The sequence below is a fragment of the Hippocampus comes genome, unplaced genomic scaffold (assembly GCF_001891065.2).
Source record: "Hippocampus comes isolate QL1 unplaced genomic scaffold, H_comes_QL1_v1.1 scaffold94, whole genome shotgun sequence".
Taxonomy (NCBI): Eukaryota; Metazoa; Chordata; class Actinopteri; order Syngnathiformes; family Syngnathidae; genus Hippocampus; species Hippocampus comes.
In genome coordinates this window covers 576,140-589,986 of record NW_017806059.1, presented here as the reverse complement: position 1 = coordinate 589,986, position 13,847 = coordinate 576,140, and the positions used below count along the sequence as shown (strand labels likewise).

The window sequence follows — 13,847 nt, the reverse complement described above, 5'->3', positions numbered from 1 at the left end:
GCCGGTTCTAATAATAAATCAATATCATCCCAGGGGCCACTGAAAACATTCTCGCGGGCCGGATTTGGCCCGCGGGCCGGCACTTTTGCATATGTGCTCTACAGGATAAGCGGTGTTGAAAATGGATGGATGTGCCATAACCCTGTCAGAGCCGCATTAGGGTTCACTACATGCAGCCTCAGTTCTGACGGTATCCCTTGGGGAAAGTTTTCAACCTCCATGGTGATACCTCAGGGCCACCCAGCTTCTTTGAAGCAGACCAAAGAATCCACTGCATCCGACTGGTTCTCAGTGCTATTCTGATTTTCTTGTTAAATGCATCTGCACGGTGACATTGCACAACTTTGCAGCCGCCTTTCTAATGGAGTCAACAAAATGAAGAGACGGTGGCCACAAGATGTCCATATATTGGGAACTAACCACGTTTTTGTTTCTCTCTATCCATCTTTCTGTCTTCTTGTGTTTCTGTTTTCCTTAGGTCATATACTGTAGATATAAGCGGTGTGTGTGTGTGTGTGTGTGTGTGTGTGTGTGTGTGTGTGTGTGTGTGTGTGTGTGTGTGTGTGTGGGTGTGTGTGAGAGAGAGAGAGAGAGAGAGAGAGAGAGAGAGAGAGAGACAAACTTGATCAAGAGACACTTAAAATGCACTTGGGAAGTGGACGTTTCCTCCTTGTGAGCTTTGCATTATGCACAGTTCACTCCGCTCACGTTATTTTTTGAATGCAACCTTTCATTCGCAGCTCGTGCTTCAACTGTTTACTTTTCTTGTACTGCTTGACACACTGGGCTCCGGTACTCCATTTTTTTGGGGGCACTCTGAATGACTAAACGGCATATGAATTTCTCAACGGTCTGAGTGAAGTAGAAGTGTATTTCCGAATGCACCCTTATTGAGAGATATGGGATTTGAGGTGGCGGACTCGATTTTGTAAACTGCTCCTCCCCTGCCCCCATAATTAAATACGTAAATAAAATAAAAATCAACATATTTCGTATGGAGCCGGCTCGGTAATCGAGTGGTTAGCGCGTCGACCTCAAGATGTAGAGGTGCAGGGTTCGATTCTGGCTCCGGCCTCCCTGTGTGGAGTTTGCATGTTCTCCCTGTGCTTGCGTGGGTTTTCTCCGGATACTCCGGTTTCCTCCCACATTCCAAAGACATGCATGGCAGGTTAATGGAACACTCTAAATTATCCCTAGGTGTGAGTGTGAGCGCGGATGGTTGCTCGTCTCTGTGTGCCCTGTGATTGGCTGGCAACAGGTTCAGGGTGTCCCAGGCCTACTGCCTGAAGACAGCTGGGATAGGTTGCAACAACCCCCGTGACCCTTGAGAGGATAAAGCGGATCGGAAAATGGATGGATGGATGGATGGACATTTCGACTGGTCCTACCGAGAAGCAAAATAGCAAGAAAACCCGCGATAACCGAACCATGATGTAACGAGGGAACACTTTATTTAGCCATTGGAGCAATGAGAATGAAATGAAATGAGATTATCCAATGACTGCCACCTACAATAATGCATCATAATATATACTTATATCAGATGTTGACTTCATTTAAAAGTCGAGACCAGGTTACAAATGCTCTCCTTGACTTCATAGTCCATGGCAAGTTTACCTTCCCACAGTGCATGACGTATCGTGCTGGAGCAGCTAATAACGAAGCATGTAGATATTTTGTGATGCCTTCCAAGCTATATCAAGAGTGGAATGCAAACTGAAATTTAGGATTCCTTATTTGTCAAGAGATGGTCTTGAAAGATAGTTTACCGGCCATCTTAAAAATTGTTGTAGAAGTAAATCCCCATTGTGGTGAAAATCACTGATTTCTCTTCTTTGGCATTTTAAAAGCTAAATTTATTTTATGTAATCAGTGTTTAGAAGGATGGAAACTGTAAGGGGGTTCATAGTGGCTTCATAGAGGTGTAAATTAAAATGATGATAATCATCATCATCATCATTAGAATATAGTTAATCAAAGTTAACGCCTATGTGTCAGACCTATAATACATTTTTAGAGCTGTATTTAGTTCGTCTTTGTTTAACCCAATCATGCTATTTCTCCCTTGCAATGCTGACTTTAAGGCAACTTGAGCTTCAGCGCCTTGTTCAAGAAGACTTCAACAAGGGAAAGTCAGAGCAGTGATCTGAACCGGTGAGGCTTTGGTCACTGGGCAACTCGTTCCACCACCTGAGCCCCAGTCACGCCATAAATATTATGTGACATGACTCAAAAGTTCAGGCAAGCAAGCAGATAAAATTTATACTGTACATTTATTTTGGGTACTTTTTTCAACTCAAGCCTGAAAAGCTGGTCTGTATTGTCATACAAGTGGAAAGTTACAATTATCTATACCGTGCTATATATATTCCTTGAATAAGTATAAGCTAGCTGATGGGAGCACAATACATTGCCAAACTTCGAAAGTTGACTTCAATGCAGCTTGACAGTTGTATGAAAACAACATATGGTATGCTACCATATATTTTCTACATCCTCCACATAAAGGATGAACCCCCATCTTTCGGACAGAATGAAGAATCAAGACACCGTTATTGTGGCAACACCAGCTGAGAACAGCTAATGAATCCCAGCAGTGTTAGCGATGTGCACTGTTTACACTGACCTGCAACTTATATGGAACGCATCAGACACGGTTTACACCGCTCTTAACATTTGCTGTAAAAACAAGTTGCCTCTTGACATTATCTGCAGTTCTGCACTTTAGTTTCCATGCTTGTGTCTAGTTTCTCAGAGGGATTAGATCATTCCGGACATAAGGAAAAAAATACGATCGGCCACATCGTTCCTGTATGTCTCGACTGAGCTTGAAAACAGAGATGAATCAATACCGTTCAGTGTAATTCAGCTGCTTAGAAATGCATAAGTGATACATACTTACTTCTCTTCTGCTGCTTTGTTTTAATTCCCGTGTCTGTTTAATCCACAAAATCCATATGGGGGTTTATAATCCTCCGCTTAACAAACACATTTGTGTCTGGCATCTAGAGAATCATGCCGATAAAAATGTTCATTTTTAGATTAGTTTCCACATTTGACCGCTATAAATCCTTCTTATAGATTCCAAAGCTTACATTTCAAGTAGGTCTAGCAATGAATGGAGAGAGGGTTGTTGTTTTTTTTTCTTTTTTCTTTTTTTTCTCTGGTCAAACTGGCTGCAACATGTCAACCGTCGCCTGCCTTTCAGCCCTCTCATGCAATATGTCAAAAGCAGTATGTTTTGTGGAAAGTGATGATTTTCCGATGCCAAGTCAAAATCTTTTGGTTTTTTTTGACTTCTACGCCCCATTCAGCTTGTGCAGTTTACATTTTCTACACAGTATTTATTTCAAGGAAAGAGTGTAATATTTCATTGGCTTTTGTCAAGTGGGGATTTTCACAGGCAGTTAAGCAGTGGGGAATTAAGAACACATGCCAGAGCCTGAAATGTACAGTACCTCTATTAAACCATGTCACAAGGTTAGGAACTGCTGGGATGTACATCCAGTGACACTTTAACACACAGCTTTAAACCCGGACAACAGAGATGTTACTCAGTAAGGAATCATACTGAGAGATTTACAGGGAGCATGTTAGTAGGGCAACAAGTCGCTTTGTGAGGGATAAAGACGGAGCCTGAAGCTTGTTTCTCGGAACTGAGTGAAACTACTTCTGCTATTCGGACTTTATAATAATGTTTCATCAGTACCTTTTATCTCAGAGATTGTTGACTGTATTATCCACGCATACAAAAGAAGAATCTAATCTAAAAGAGTAGTAAAGTCTCTTGGAAAGGTAAAATAGGTGAGGCAAAAGGCATTGGGACATATGTGGGGGTTGGGGGAAAATTTCCCTGACAAACGAGACAAGATTTAAGAAATAAATGTGCGGTGGAATCAGTTTCCAGCAGCAAGAGCAGAAGAAGCAGCAACTTCTGTATCATTGAAATATGAGAAACCAACAGAGGTTATTGAGGTTTATTAACTGTTTCAACACTTCACTTTATCATGCCTCCGTTCAATACGCAAGAGTACTTTCCTCTGTCACCTGGCCATTTTGCTTTCTTGACTCAACAGCCGAAATGATATCAGCAACTGGAATTGCCTCCTTATTTGGCCGAATTAAATATTGAGACTTGTCTTATCCTCATGCAAAGTGTACATGGGAGTACAATAAGGTTTAGCACATGTATTTTCAAAGCAATGAAAACTGAAGCCATCACACCAAATAGTGCCTTGAGCCATTGAAAAATGACTGCTTCAGATTTGACTTCCCATTTAATGACCCAACAGGCTTACTTTGTGCACCACAAATATCTCTCAAACTGACGAGTGGAAACAGAGGCGACCATTGAGGTAACCTGCAGATCATCCTTAAGGATGGTGGAAGAGTGGGGTCGGGGGTGTATACCTCAGAGAGAAAACTTTCTTGAAGCCCGCAATGGGAAATAACTGAAATTTCATGCATGGAAAAGCCACAGAAAACCTAAATAGTGTAGCCAAAGAAAAAATAAAATAAATATTAAAAAATAAAATTGTTACAGTCGAGGATTCATGTTACAGGTGGAAAACAGAGATGAATCAATACCGTTCAGTGTAATTCAGCTGCTTAGAAATGCATAAGTGATACATACTTACTTCTCTTCTGCTGCTTTGTTTTAATTCCCGTGTCTGTTTAATCCACAAAATCCATATGGGGGTTTATAATCCTCCGCTTAACAAACACATTTGTGTCTGGCATCTAGAGAATCATGCCGATAAAAATGTTCATTTTTAGATTAGTTTCCACATTTGACCGCTATAAATCCTTCTTATAGATTCCAAAGCTTACATTTCAAGTAGGTCTAGCAATGAATGGAGAGAGGGTTGTTGTTTTTTTTTCTTTTTTCTTTTTTTTCTCTGGTCAAACTGGCTGCAACATGTCAACCGTCGCCTGCCTTTCAGCCCTCTCATGCAATATGTCAAAAGCAGTATGTTTTGTGGAAAGTGATGATTTTCCGATGCCAAGTCAAAATCTTTTGGTTTTTTTTGACTTCTACGCCCCATTCAGCTTGTGCAGTTTACATTTTCTACACAGTATTTATTTCAAGGAAAGAGTGTAATATTTCATTGGCTTTTGTCAAGTGGGGATTTTCACAGGCAGTTAAGCAGTGGGGAATTAAGAACACATGCCAGAGCCTGAAATGTACAGTACCTCTATTAAACCATGTCACAAGGTTAGGAACTGCTGGGATGTACATCCAGTGACACTTTTACACACAGCTTTAAACCCGGACAACAGAGATGTTACTCAGTAAGGAATCATACTGAGAGATTTACAGGGAGCATGTTAGTAGGGCAACAAGTCGCTTTGTGAGGGATAAAGACGGAGCCTGAAGCTTGTTTCTCGGAACTGAGTGAAACTACTTCTGCTATTCGGACTTTATAATAATGTTTCATCAGTACCTTTTATCTCAGAGATTGTTGACTGTATTATCCACGCATACAAAAGAAGAATCTAATCTAAAAGAGTAGTAAAGTCTCTTGGAAAGGTAAAATAGGTGAGGCAAAAGGCATTGGGACATATGTGGGGGTTGGGGGAAAATTTCCCTGACAAACGAGACAAGATTTAAGAAATAAATGTGCGGTGGAATCAGTTTCCAGCAGCAAGAGCAGAAGAAGCAGCAACTTCTGTATCATTGAAATATGAGAAACCAACAGAGGTTATTGAGGTTTATTAACTGTTTCAACACTTCACTTTATCATGCCTCCGTTCAATACGCAAGAGTACTTTCCTCTGTCACCTGGCCATTTTGCTTTCTTGACTCAACAGCCGAAATGATATCAGCAACTGGAATTGCCTCCTTATTTGGCCGAATTAAATATTGAGACTTGTCTTATCCTCATGCAAAGTGTACATGGGAGTACAATAAGGTTTAGCACATGTATTTTCAAAGCAATGAAAACTGAAGCCATCACACCAAATAGTGCCTTGAGCCATTGAAAAATGACTGCTTCAGATTTGACTTCCCATTTAATGACCCAACAGGCTTACTTTGTGCACCACAAATATCTCTCAAACTGACGAGTGGAAACAGAGGCGACCATTGAGGTAACCTGCAGATCATCCTTAAGGATGGTGGAAGAGTGGGGTCGGGGGGGTATACCTCAGAGAGAAAACTTTCTTGAAGCCCGCAATGGGAAATAACTGAAATTTCATGCATGGAAAAGCCACAGAAAACCTAAATAGTGTAGCCAAAGAAAAAATAAAATAAATCGGGTCGAGGATTCATGTTACAGGTGGAACGGTCAGATGGTGGACAAGGTCTGTGTCTGGAATTCAAAGTCGTTTGTCTTCGTTTATATTTGCAGTGTAAGCTTTTAATCGAATGTGGAGGCTGTACAAAGCATTTCAACACCGCCGTGTGACATCCCTACCTTTTCTGCAGTGTCTCATGGCCATTTTGCACCTGCGGGACTCAGCAATGGTGGGACACGGTATTGTGTCCTTGGGTGGTTTCTTTACAATGTGCCGCGTCCGGGTCTCCAGACCCCACCTAAAGCCGCAGGTTTTGTTTCTTCTGGTGCAAGCTCCCCAGTCACTCCATTGCCCGACCTCACAGCCATCTGTAAACGCACATAGTGATGCGCAGGGGAAACCACAGCAGAATGTCATTTTGAAGCAATCCACAGACCCAAGGTCAAGCTTTAGTACTGGCTTTACTAGGATGACATGCTCTTCTTGTTTGTGGTATGCTTGTTTTTAGGATTTAGAGAAGAAAATTCAAGAGCATACAGCATATTTAAAACTTTGATGCAAACATGCATGTTTTTCATACTTGTGCTGTTACCTCCACACTCCATGGTGTCCTCCAGTGGAGCAAAGCCCTCTGGGCACTTGTCAAAGCATCGCCCTTTGTTGAGGTAAAAACCTGACTTGCATTTGGTGCAGAAATCTTTACTGAAGCACGACTCGCAGTTCTCTATCCTGCACCCTGGAGAGAGAAGGAGAGACATCAGGGTCCATCTGATCAGTCCTCTCATCTGGAGTTGATCCAGAGTTTTAGGGTTTGGGGAGTGGGGTTCGTCAAAGGATTACATAGTCTGTGCCTCAGAAAAAGCTGACAGTGCCTTGTGAATCATTTCCCAGCAATGCACAATAAATCTGGAGCTATTTGTCTTCTTTCGAGAGAGCAAACAAATGGTTTAGAGATAAGCAGAAACCTCGACCATGTCCTGCATGTCCACCTGACCTACAGTTCATCAGCAGATTGCACCGGCATCTAACTGTCAAGACATAAAAGTCAAGTGTCCGTAAATAATTCTGTACAGAACACTACAGTTCAGATTTCAACAGTATGATTCGGAACAGTAAACATAGATCTGGCTTGCATACCCTCCATGGGGAATGTGTGCCAGAATGTGATTGTGAATATAGTAAGTAGTGCAACATCAAACCAACAAAATTGTGTTCAACAAGGAAGTGGTACATACTACTGTAAACAAAGGCCGACTGTCAGCTTTGTCTTTGTCAACACAAATTAAAGTTCTTCTTATTAAATCCTTGTTATTGCATAGAAGTGATTAACTTCCCAACAATTTGCAGTCTCTCTCTCTCGACCTCTTTGTTACAGTTTACGAGAGTATGCCAAAGTGTGTGTGTGTGTGTGTGTGTGTGTGTGTGTGTGTGTGTGTGTGTGTGTGTGTGTGTGTGTGTGTGTGTGTGTGTGTGTGTGTGTGTGTGTGTATGCATCTGTCACTGAAAGAAGGCTTAATAGGAAGTTCAGGTTTTGAACTACCAGTATGCTGCAGTAGGATGAATGCATGCGTTTGGGCTCTGAATTATGTGCCACTGCTGCCAACAATGTCAGTTTCTATAACTGCCAATTTCCATCTACATTGGCTCACTGGGTGGATCTTTTAGTATTCAAAGAGGCAAAAAGGAAAAGGATTGAATCTGACAGGGGGTGAGGAAAATAATGGACACACTCTTGCAAAAGACACACTGATGTAATTGGTCACAAAACACAGCATCACATGCAATATGCTTGTGTGTTTTTGTCTGTGCGGTGTGCAGGCCATGCGGCAAAGAAGACTATTGCAAGACGGTGCTTGTTGCGTTCAGTATCTGCCAAGAAAAACACAAAGCAGCTTTGAGTTGCCGTCCTGTCATAATTCACGACGTGCTTTTAATGGTGCGTCGTGTTCTTTGTATTTCTTTCATGACACGCAAAAATGATGATGTTGACCAGTCAGGTACAATGCCATCCGATCCTTGTGTCTTATAAGTAAGTGGGTGCAACTGAGCATAAGCCTGTGAGTTTCTTGGAGCTTTTAAACATTGTAACTGTGATTTTCCATATGTGAAAGCAATAGACGCAGACGGTTGCACATTTATCTGTGAGCCATACAGGGCCCAGGAAAAGGAAGGCTCTCACAATCACACCCCTTAATTACACCATCTTCAGCTAACCATCAGTCCTCCTCAACATTCCTCCAAAACGAGGGGGTCCCTCCCCGCATTACTTTGAACCCTAAAGTATGGCCTCAGCCCACTGACTCTGGTCTCACGCTTTCCACAGCAGTCGAAACAAACCATGGACACACACATGGGCAAACACACAAAGCAATCAAATATGGTTTGACAATTGATTTGTGTGACAAAGGTTCATGACATACTGAAATGTGTTGCAACACTGAGTGTAAATCAAGAACATCTTTGGTGATTTCATGTTCGCATACTGTTTTGTTGTGTTTGAAATTCTAATTTGAAATAATTCCACATATACAGTGACTTTTTTTTCTTTCAATACAATGCTATGTGTAACCGCACAATAACGCAGAGCCAGATTTGAGAAGAAATGTGTAAACTTAAAGAAAGTAAGAAAATATCTCTCCCTCTCTGCTACTCATCAACTGCCTGAATGAAACTACATCAGGCATGTTTGATACAAACAGAGCACTATTCAGAGACTATTTGGGACGCTAATAAATCACAAAGCAATTAGAAAGCACAACACTGTCTTTTACCCTTCACACCACCCAGGCCTGTCATCACCAGAGAGACTTTCAGCTCCCTAAAACAAAAAAAAAGAGGAATAATAAGAAGGAAGAGAACATCTGGCAGTACTCTCCAGCACTCGCAGCCTGATGTCCAATCTGAAGGTATTGACAGTCAATTAAAGCTGGACAAGTTTACACAATCGTTTCAACTTGAAGTTTGAACAATATCAAACAACAACAACAAAAAAAAAAAACTATCTGCATTTCATTGATGTAAAACCAAAGTGCTTGGACAGTTTGTTTTCCCAAATAAAAGATAGGTAAGAATGTCCCCCCACAAGATGGATGAGGTGGATGGCACATCCATGAGCCTCCCTGGGATTTACAATGCCGAGAGGTAGAGCTTGAGAGTCAGAGGTCAAAAGAGAATGGAATGAGTAGGGAAGAGATCATTATGACAGAACACTGTCCCGTTGTCCAGTTATCAGGCAAAAGGCTATCTAGGACAATGTAGGCTATCTTTGACACTGGAAAATCTCCCACAGTGACCACCAGCAAGTCTGCTGGCCAAGTCAGTGGATTGTTCAGCAGCTCCAGAAACAGATACAGGGGAGCGGGTTCATTCTCCCAGTGGGATTAACCTCTGGACCACCTTTCAAGGCTTCATCGAGGTGCCTTTGGGAAACTAATGAGAAATAATGAGGTCATCAGATCTCACTGACGGTCCGGTGTTCCAAAGACTTAAAGATATTATCATCATTATCTTATTGCCGGCTTCTGCCTGCGAGTTATAGCATGAAGGCAAGAAGATGTTGGCACTGTGAGAGGAAATTCAAAAGCCGCCGGGGCAATGAGATTACTGCAGTGTCACTGATGCTACATAACTTGAGAAATCAAATGCATTTTTAACTTGAAACATGAGTCATCAAGAGTCATTTGTCACACAGTGGTACATGCTTGGCAGAAGCCTGGGCCTGAGCAGGAAGTGCACCAATTGTACCAAGGACATGCAAAACCTCATGTCAGCTTCAGTCAAATTTTGTTCCTCTGCAGGCCAACAGCATCAAGTGTAATCATGCAGTTGATTTATATGAATCTGCACTGCTTAGAGAAAGGGTGCTAAAAAAAACAAAACAAACAAAAAACGATTGATTCATCGACACAGAGTTCCAAACCGGGGTTTTAATACATCTGAGCAGGATATGGTTTCGTCACACCACTCATCTCAGACTCCTCCTGAAAGCCAACCAGACTTGATGTTGCATAGCAGGAGTGTCCATTTCTTAAAAGACCTGGCAATGGGAAAAGGAAAACAAGCCCTATTTTTTCCATTCTTTGCCTCCAAGATGAGTAGAACAGCTCTGACCTACTCTCTTGGCCTGGGGTTTGGCTGACATGGAAGCTTTGGCTTGCTCACTGCCACTCAGCCATGACATGCACAGCTATGGATGGCAAGAGTTCACGTCAAAGGCCAAAGCTGCCATGTTCCTTCCAACTCCTCCCATGCTGTTGTTTTTTTTCCACATGGGTGCACCTCTGCATGCCACTGTCAAACTAGGTGAAGCAAAGGTGGTGTTCTTGTCAATCACAATGAACTAGAGAGGGGATAACAATAGCAGCCACGCAAAGAAATAGTCAATGAAAGACCAAGCAAGATCTGCTTCATTATTTTCACAGACAGCTGCAGGACACACACAAACATGTCTGAGGTTCAGACAGTGGTCAAACACGCATTTGTGGAGTCACACAGCAGTATGCATGTTTAATTTTTCAAAAACTTGCAACTGTCCGTCTGGCCGCTATGTCCTGGGAGATGGGTTTGGTTTGTTGGGATCACTGTATTATCTGCCAAATCTGAAAGTGTGGTTAGTAAAGCTGCGATGATTAAATGTCTCTTGGTAAAGTAAAGAAGCCAAAAGCAACTGGTCGCTTCGATGGTCAGGCAATGCAATGGAAATACCCGCAAACTTCAGAATTCAATTGCAAAAGAGAAGACTTGAACAATAACGATTCAAAAGCAAAGAAAGAAAATGCCATTGTTCCTGAAGCCAACAATCCAGTCTGTTACAGTACACCTTTGAAATGCATTTCACCGATGCCCAATGATGCATGAATGGCATTTAGCACAAACACAAGGGCGTAATGCGAGAGACAGTTACCTAAAATTATAATGTTTAAAATCCAAAGGAGTGATGAATACCCAGGCAATGCAATGGAAATACCCGCAAACTTCAGAATGCAATTGCAAAAGAGAGGACTTGAACGATAATGATTCAAAAGCAAAGAAAGAAAATGCCATTGTTCCCGAAGCCAACAATCCAGTCTTTTACAGTACACCTTTGAAATGCATTTCACCGATGCCCAATGATGCATGAATGGCATTCAGCACAAACACAAGGGCGTAATGCGAGAGACAGTGACCTAAAATTATAATCTTTAAAATCCAAAGAAGTGATGAATACCGAAAAGGAAACACCTATTTCTGTGTTGGCGCCCCCTGTTTTCAGGAAAAGCCCTGTTTTATTTAAACTGCCTCCAAGATGTTGGTGGTGCTGATGGCAGTGAACATATCTTCACAAAGGTAGCAAGAGAGAAACTGAATTTATTTCGCGTGGCACAGTACAATTTCACAGAAAACAATTTGATTTCAACCACTCTTCCAAGATGTTGACAACCCTGTACTCTGACCAGACTTGATGCTGGTTGGCAGTGAATAGCTGAGGTTTTTGTGGGGTTACTGAACACTGGAGAGGGGCAAAAGTAACTATGTTCGTGGCCAGCCTATATGTGTATGTGAATAGCAGCCGGGGGAGGAGGGCTCTTTGGAAATCGTGCCCATGCTGACCTTTTTTTTTTTTACGAGGGCACAATATACTTTGGATTGGGAATATACCCCATGTAAAACGGAGGTATAATGAAATGTGACATACAGTTTGATGTACATACACCCACTATGTGACGATTGCTACAAAATTACACATTTTCTGTGAATTGGTGGATTGACACCCACAAACATTGGTGTGTGGCTGCCTCTGAGTGGATGATAAGCACCACTGGGATAGTACTAGTATCACCTATATTGCTATCCCTATGCTGCTAAAAGACACGTTTGCAAAGCAAGCACCCACAATGAATACAGTAGACACATAGCTATACACAAGACATCAAAAGTAATTTAATAGGAGCATGTATTGGGCCTCTGGGGACAATGTTGAGTGCTTCATTAACCTGCCATGCATGTTTTTGGGATGTGGGAGGAAACCGAAGTGCCTGTAGAAATTCCACACAGGCACGGGGAGAACACTCAACTTCACACAGGAAGGCCAGAGCCGGTATCGAACCCTGCACCTTTGCACTGTGAGGCAGACGTGCTAACATTTGTAAATCATGTTCAGCCTATATTTATCTGAAAACACTGCTAAGACAAGATATTTAATGTTCAAACGGATAAATTTCATTGTTTCTAGTAAATAATCATTAACTTAGAATTTTATGGCTGCAACAATGTCCCTTGGAACCGGTGCCTACCTGCAGCCAGTCCATGTGTAATATTTACTGAGCCAACTGCGAATATGATATCCATTTACTGTACGGAGTACAAATGACGAGTGTGGGGAAACTGGGAAATTAGATCAGACAGACATGACTAAAGCCGTGATCACAGCAAACTTGGTCTCAATCAATCATTACAATTTCATGAGTGTGAACGACTACATAAAATAGCATAACGGTTTTACTTTGTGACATGCACATATCGTAGGAACCGGATGAACTTGCAACACATCATGGCAACACAACACATCCATTAGAAAGTTTAGGGACAAGATGGTCGCTATGGTTGGGGGTATTGGTGGTGGTATAGGAAAGCCAATGGTCCAATATGCAGGAGAGCAGTCAAAGCAAGGCAGGACTGCACAATGCACACGAACAAAAATGATTAATTTCTCAAAATTAAAAGGCAAACAAGGCTGGTGTAAAATATGGCTGCTCAAATTACTTATGTCCAACAAAACAAGACTTGAGTAACAAAGACACAAAACCAGACACCGCAACAGGACACACTACTTCAAAAGCTGGTTAATGAATGAACCAACAAAATCGGGAAGAGACCAGGGAACTAAATACAAGTAAACTGACAAAGATGAGGAACACCTGGACAAGACAAGTTACTAAGGGAGCTGACTGGAAGTCACAATTGATCAGGTTCACGAGCACAAGTGAAAACAAACACAATACAACAAAACAAAACACAACAAAACAAACTAATATGCAGGAGAATGCATGAACCACAAGAAATGACATAACATGAGACCAAACTAAACATAATCTCATTAACAAAAAAACAGATCATGAAAAAGTAATGACTTTATTCTGTGTAACTACCGTAATTTCCACACTCAAGGCGCTTTGGAGTATCAGGCGCACTAGGGTGGTCCACATTTTCATGGCAAAAAAAAAAGTTTGTCGGATTCGTCGGGCCGGGTCGGAATTCTTGTCGATACTATGGTACAAGGTTCTGTGCAAAATTTCATTCCGATCTGATGATATTTTCCTGTCCCGCAAAGCGGCCAAAGTTTCCACCATAACAACTGGTCTCAATAGGGTGAACATGTGTATTTTAACCGTGCCCTGTTTGCCATGCGTGACACTGGCTGGGCTGAATGTTGCCCGAACGATCACCTCCTGACTAACTAACCATTACATCGCTGCTCTCAGCAGCCGGAGACAAACTCAAACGCACGCCTAACACACAACGGTCACCTACTGGCGAGCTAATATCTTTCAATTGAAGTCGAGAATCGCCGGAATTCTTACTGGACGCTGAGCTGAGGACGCTTTTCGACATCGAACGCGCGGACAAAAAAA

General features: G+C 42.0%; 1 protein-coding gene across 2 annotated transcripts in view; it reads right to left on the bottom strand.

Moving 5' to 3' along the window:
- The window catches only part of rspo2 (R-spondin 2), an 82,317-nt gene that overhangs the window by 27,917 nt on the left and 40,553 nt on the right, over positions 1 to 13,847 (bottom strand). The window contains exons 4-5 of one of the 2 annotated variants that reach the window (XM_019892985.1): positions 6,818 to 6,973; positions 6,417 to 6,605 (exon numbers count right to left, since the gene is read on the bottom strand). In XM_019892985.1, the coding sequence (XP_019748544.1) occupies positions 6,417 to 6,605; positions 6,818 to 6,973 (345 nt within the window). The remainder of the gene's footprint in view (positions 1 to 6,416; positions 6,606 to 6,817; positions 6,974 to 13,847) is intronic. The other variant, XM_019892986.1, reaches the window with a different exon arrangement.